General features: G+C 40.2%; 1 protein-coding gene across 7 annotated transcripts in view; it reads left to right on the forward strand.

Moving 5' to 3' along the window:
• The window catches only part of IRAK4 (interleukin 1 receptor associated kinase 4), a 56,953-nt gene that overhangs the window by 3,437 nt on the left and 46,501 nt on the right, over nt 1-7,015 (forward strand). For 5 of the 7 annotated variants that reach the window (XM_019514608.1, XM_019514609.1, XM_019514603.1 and 2 more), the window contains 3 exons: nt 3,469-3,614; nt 3,924-4,133; nt 4,741-4,901. In XM_019514608.1, coding sequence (XP_019370153.1) covers nt 3,469-3,614; nt 3,924-4,133; nt 4,741-4,901 — 517 coding nt within the window. Of the gene's footprint in view, nt 1-1,023; nt 1,128-2,149; nt 3,219-3,468; nt 3,615-3,923; nt 4,134-4,740; nt 4,902-7,015 lie in introns of those variants that run through there. The other 2 variants (XM_019514605.1, XM_019514607.1) reach the window with 2 other exon arrangements.

Genomic DNA, 7,015 nt, shown 5'->3' on the forward strand with positions numbered 1-7,015 from the left:
CCCCTTGCCCCCCACCCACAGCCCCTGCCCCCCAGCCAGAGCTCTGTGGCTGTCAGCAGCTACCCAGATCCTGGGCCAGCTGCAAACATCTGCTGGCTCTCTGTCCCAGCTCCGTGCTCTGTGGAGGCAGCACATACCAGCAATGCTCCCTGCTGTGCTGCTCTCACTGCCACTTCTGCAAAGCAGTGTTGGAATCTGGCATGGTACAGCAGGGGGCACAGAAAGCTGCCTGCTCCAAGCTCCTTGCTGCCCTGCCACACTTCCCCTGTGTGCATGGGAGCAGTATGGGCAGCAGTGCAGGGTTGTGCCCCATGCTGCTGCCCCCTGTCTGCAGGGGAAGTGTGGCAGGGCAGTGGGGAGCTGGGAGCAGGCAGGTTTCTGTGTCTTCCACTGTGCCGTGCCGCGCTGGGTTCCAATGCTTCTCTGCAGAAGTGGCAAGGGGAGCATTGCTGGTATGTGCTGTCTCCCCAGGGCTGGGGCTGGGAGGCAGCTGGTACCAGGGCTGGGGTGGAGAGGCAGAAGATTTTTGCTGCTGACCCAGGTTCTGGGAAGCTGCTGATAGCCACGGAGCCCAGGCTGCTTGCAGCAGGACTTCCATGGGAGCAACCTGAGCTCCCGGCTGACAGCAGCTACCCAGAGCTGGGGCTAGTTGCAGCCGGCTGGGAGGCTGCAAACAGTTGCTGCCTCCTTGGCCCCAATGCATGCTGAGGAAATTGGTCTCTTGTGCCATGCTTGGCACACGTGCTGGGGGTTGCCAACTCCTGGTCTATAAAAGCAAAAGACTTACTTGAAATGTTAGCTATAAGCAGTCCTAGATTCTTTCTCTTTTTCTAATATTGTCTTAAACCAAAATATTTTTCTTTTCCCTGTCAATTATACTGTATTCTTATTTAAGACAAGTTCACAGTTTTACAAGTGAGTTGCTGGAGATCTAAATATAATAGACCTGCAGTATTGCCATATGTTTCTTGTTCTGATCAATAATCATGTAACATTTTGGGTGTTATTGTGATAATCTGACAGTGTATTTTCCCAATGGACTCCCTGACTACTCTGGTTCAAGAGGTTTGGACTTTAAACATGTCTGAGGCCATTTGTAGTTCTTCAACAACATTTATCCCAGACAGGTATTTAAAAAGATTTGTCAGCTTTAGTTGTTGTCATTTGCCCTTCTCAAATAATGCACTCGATATACAGAGCCAACAGTCTAACTTATAAATTACATATCTTTTCAGTTACAGTACCATTCAGCTGAAGTAATTTCAGTCCTCTTTCTATCAGATTTGTGATTTTTTCCCAAATACAAGATTTTCTCCAGATTTTTACTCCATATTTTTGCTTCCTTGACTTCTGGTGCAGGCATATTTTCTTTTGCTTCATATTAGAACAAACTATTATGACCTGTAGTATCTACTTGCCATTGAAGTTTTCTTCTTCCTTCCCTCTCTCTTTCAGTAAATTCATTTTTAGGTGGACATACCCCCAACTTGTGACAGGATTAAACTAAATTTTGATACACTGGCGGCTTCCTCTGAGGTGTGCACTTCAGGCCTTATCTTCAAAAATTCATCCCTGTCCCTTGAGAGTAGGGCTTCAAGTCTGCAGTCTCCTTTGGTTCACTATGATTATACCTGGCAGACCTGACATTAATGCAGTACCTTCCATCCTTTTCCCTGTCAAAGAGAGTGACAGAATTAATTGGTAACCTATTGGCTTTCACAAAGCATGGTACTATTTATGTAGGACAAATGTATTGCAGAGGGAAACTTAGCATGTATATAAACTGTTATTTTTTATGATAGACAGTATCTCAATCACATAGGTAAGTGCAGATGTGAGTTAGTCAGCTCTGGGTTCTGCTCTGAGTCCCTCTATGTCTGTAGTTACCTCAGATCACGGCCGTCTCTCTAAAACCTGTCAGCTTTATTGTCTGGCATTTTGAATAAGAACAAACTAATATGCAGCTTATCTCGCTGGATGAAACATCTCAAGTTTTTTTTGTTTTCTGACACTTGCAGGAATACAGTAGTACATAACAAGTAACATGCACATTGTTGAAATAAATTCTGTCTAAATGTTCCATGTGCCCACAGTGTTTGGCCATCTCAGCATAATAGTCCTTGAAGATTCCCACGTTTTTCTCCCAAGTTCCTCTCGGATTCTGTTTCTTTCAATGTTTCTACGTTATGGGCTATACCTTAAATGAACTTCTAGATGGCATTTGCATTGGCATCTGCCAGAAAGGGTTTCTCTCTTCCTCACTTCAAATGTTTTTTTGTATTGCGTTGGTACTTTAACAGCCTCTGCTAGGCGTAGTGTTAGAAACTTGAAACTAGACTCTTCAGGAAAACGATTTGTGTGAATCTCTCATAGCTTGAAAGGTTGATTTGAGCCTGCACATAAGGTTGTTTTAACTGAAAGGGTTTTAAAATATTGCTTATAGCATCTTGGGCTTTGTTTTTCTTTTAGTGATCTCTTAAAACTAGATCCTGAGATTTTAAAAATAATGCAGTAGATACAGTAGAAATGTAGTGCAACTTAATCCAAATTAACTAGTTTGTTGATTCTCAGTGGGGAGCATGGGGTAGAAGATCCTTTTAAGAGTGCTTAGAACAGCAAGGAGTGCTGTGCTCACTCTTGCCCTCAGCCACTGAAAGGAGGTGAGTGGAGACTCATCTGTGCCTGGCCCCTGTGGAAGGAGGCAAGTGCTTGTTCCTTCTACCCGTCCCCTGTGTCAGGAGGCAAACACTGTAATAAATTAGTTTTTGAAATGATGTGCCATTCATTAACAAAAGTTATGGCATGGTACCTGGAGTCTAAGAGGTTGAGGACCACTGTTCTGTCTCTTTCAAACAGCTCAAAGTTAATTTGGGAAAAAAATGAATTGGTTTCCATTTGATAATACAGCTTAAGTTTTCCCCCCCCCACTCCTCCCACACACACAATAACAGCGTGTGCTTAGAAGAATTGTACGAATGATTTTGTTTAAATTGTCTTTTTGTCCTCATTAGGTTTTGTCACTTTGCATTACGTGTAAGACTGAATGACTAGAAAAATCAGTAGGCTTCAGATATAAGGAAGACCAAAGGAATTGAACTGAACGGAAGGACAGTAGACTGATTTTTATTCAGAATGAAAATCAGTTCTAAACTTTTATTTTTCTTAATGTATTTGTATGTAAGAAACACTCAAAATTCAGCATGTATGTTCAGTTAAGGGTGAGTGGTCTCTCTGTCTGCTTTTCTAGGTCTTCAAAAAAGACCCTCCAGCAAAGCCCTTTGAGTATAAACTTTCAAAATAGTATTCCAAATACTATTTTGGAAAACATGAAATAACTTGTATATAAAGAACTTCTCAAGCCTCTCTTGCATACTATGGAAAAAAATCCCCTTCCCTTCTTCCCTGCTTTATCTTTGCAGACCACTTATTTTTAGAAATTCAAGGTGGTTTTAACTTGTCTTTTCAAAGGAGATTTGAAGGATTAATACAAATGGGAAAGAGCCCCACCATGGAATTACTTTTTGACTGGGGAACTTCCAACTGCACGGTTAGTGATCTTGTGGACATATTAATCAAGAATCAGCTCTTGGCACCAGCCACCCTTTTGCTTCCAGGTAATGCCATTGGCTCAGTTTGCATACATTGCTTTTGTAACTTCAGTAGTATTCCATTAAGAGAATGGAAATGATGACTTCTAACAATTTTCAGTTCAATTCTTCTTTGTTACCTGCAGTGAGAATTTTTAATCGAAGGGATTAAAAGGAATTGCTTAGGATCTTATAAGTGTTATTTAGTGTATCTCCTAATTTTTAAACATTCTTGTAGAACATGATGTATTTAATTGAAGTTTGCTTATCTATCAACCTACACTAAATTTTGATGTAACATCTTACTCTTGTCACATTTTTAAATTCTGTTTACAGATGATGTTCAGGTGGCAAATGACATTACCTGGAAAACAACAATACCTTTTTCTTCACAAGAAACTATGCCTCTATGTGGGAAGCAAGGGCCAGTGCAGGAAAAACAAGTCACAACTGTAAAGCCTGTTTTAGCTCAGGATAATGAGCAGCAACCTTCAGCTCCTTCCTGCTTATATCAAGAGAACAACAGCCCAGAGCTCAGTGACACAGGTCTGCTTTCAGTTTGGTAGAATTAAACGCAACTTCTATTGTTGGCTTCCACCCCTTGTAAAATAAGAAGACTGTATTATAACAGCCAAAAGGTCAATTCTGCACATCCTTTTAAGAAGTCCCCTATCCTACTTCCTGTTTTGCCTGGAGAAGGGATTGTGGCTTCTGGTAATCAAACTGTCAGCACTCCATGTTGACACTTGGGAGGCCTCTGAGATCGTATAGTGGATACAGAAGCTTCTAATTCTTATGCACAATGTATTGGTGCTGATGCTAATGGTTGGCTGTTTTGCAGCAGCTTTTTATGGCCTGTTCTCTATGATGCACTTTGCGTGGCAGAAACCAATTACTACAGAATTTTAAAATACTTGCAGTCATAACAGCCACTACTCATGAACAAAGGTTTACTTTTTTGATTGTCTTTCTCCTGGCAACTTTTAAGAAAAAGGAAAAATTCTGTCTTAAAATTCATAATGACTTCAGAATTAGGAATTCAGAAAGCTAGTATTTGTACAACAGTTTGCTAATAAAGCCAAGGTAGGAAGATGCACCATTCATATAAGATAAAAATGCAAGCTTCATCTAAAGTTGCAAATATTTATTTCAGATTTCCTCAGTTTTTGGTTTCATGAGTTGGAAAGTATTACAAATAACTTCGATGATCGACCCAAATCAGCTGGAGGTAACAAACTGGGAGAGGGTGGCTTTGGAGTTGTGTTCGAAGGCTGCATCAATGGAAGAACTGTGGCAGTGAAAAAGCTTGCTGCTGTAAGTTTCTTTAAGTTTTATCACTATCATCAGTCTCTTATTATTAATTGGATCCATTCTCCCATTTTTATAGGTGAATATATATGTTTCAGAATGTGACATTACTTAAAATGTAGATAGTCAAGAATTAATTCTAAGATTAAGGTTTTTTTAAAAAGCACTGCTATTTTGCCACATTACTGGAAGTCACCTGTTGGCACTTATGCCACTGGTGGGAATGAATTTTTTTCTGGCCCCAACTGGTATAGCCTGAAACTTCCAAAGCCTGAGAAGTGGTAGTCTCCGTAGTTTTATACCAGTTAAATTTGTGATCTTATGGTTGGATATAAAAATTCCAGTATATTAATGTATTTGGAAAGTCTCAGAACATGTTATATTCATCACCTTTGTTCTGACAGTGATTTGGAACAGTGACCATGTAAGCTATACTCACTAAGTGAGTAGTAACACTATGATATAATGTTATTGTTAAATAGGACTGTTCAACTTCCAGGTGGCAGGAGACTGCACGCACACTAGCGAGGGCTGCAAGTCATGTGGGCTGTACCATGGCAAACCATAGACACCCCTACCACTGCACTATGTGCTCATGCAGGCGCTCCCCCACCACCACCACCACCACACCTGCACGGGCATACCGTCCCCAGCTTCTTGTCACTGCACTGCACACCCACAGGGCCACAGACTCACCCTGTGCTCCCCATGCTATACTGGGAAGGGGGCAGGAAGCTGGATCTGGAGAAGGGAGGCAGAGCCCCCCAGGTGGCTGTTGCATTTGGCGCAGTAGGGAGTGCAGCAGCTGAACAGGAGACCAGGGGCCGGATACAACCACTTGTAGGCAACCCCTTTGGACTGCTAGTTGGACATCCCTGCTTTAAAACAGAAAATTATGAGAGGATAGGATTACTAAGGAAATAAACTTTTTCACTTAATTTTAAAAACACAGGTCTATCCACATGTGGTGTGTAAAAATAATAAATACATTGGTGGAGAAATACCAGTGAATGACAAACATTAATTACACTATCTTTTCGGGAGGATATAGCTTAAGTTGGAAGTAAAAAGAAAATCCTTTAATTGTGCACTTGTTTTTCAGTATCTTTATAATTATGAATAAAAGATCCCATGTTGAGGTTTAAATGCCAGAACTGGGTGCATCATTCACATTACTTAACCTTTAGCCAAGGCACAGTCACTGCTCCATCTAACCAGTGTTGTCCCATTTAATTTAATAGGAGCTGTGGTTAGAGAAATGACAGAGCCAAGCCCTCAATTCACAGTTTACTAACATAAAGTAAAACTTAAGTGAAAAGGGTGTCCTTCTTGAACCTTATTACATTTCCGAAGCTCTGTTTTTGGGGGGTTTTTTCATCCAGGGAGTTTGACGATATATCTGGTTGAGAGGGATATGACAATTTAAAATGTATGTTTAGGGAATTCTGCATAACCTAAAAGAAACAAACACTGTTCCATAACGAAAATCCCAAATAGGTTCAGTTATCATTTCTAAGAACAAGAGGAATACTATACAGCAGCGATGAACAGTATGCAGTTGTACAGCCAGAAGTATTGGAAGAATTTTATTCTTACAAGGTTGCATGTAACCAGCCACCAACTAGGTTTGGTTGGGTTATATGGAGTCCTTCATGGGCTCTTGAGGAAAGATTTTGTTAATCAACACTTTTAACAGAAATCTCCCTCTTCTCCCCACCCACCTTTACAAATATAAGAAAGTGGTCTCCATCTTTCAGGTCAGGCTTAAGAATCAATATTTATAGTATACAAAACTTTTATAATTATCTAAATCATAAATATTAATAATCATTTGAATGGTTTTAAACGCATATACTGATTTAAGTAATTTGCATGTTTATGATTCATATAAATAATTATGTAAAATTGTTCCGTCATTTCCTTTGTTTTATTTGAGCTCACTATTAATGATGCTTTAATTCCTATATCTTGTCATAGTAAGTATTATATAAATTCTTCAGATGTACTTTGATTTAGACTGCTTTCTACTAAGAGGATGCCAATATAAATATCAAGGGCACTCGACAGTCTTTTTAAAAATACAGTGGTGGAACCTATCAGTTATCTCAGATATAGCTATA

Source organism: Gavialis gangeticus, unplaced genomic scaffold, assembly GCF_001723915.1.
Source record: "Gavialis gangeticus isolate Ggan-Ray unplaced genomic scaffold, GavGan_comp1, whole genome shotgun sequence".
Classification (NCBI taxonomy): domain Eukaryota; kingdom Metazoa; phylum Chordata; order Crocodylia; family Gavialidae; genus Gavialis; species Gavialis gangeticus.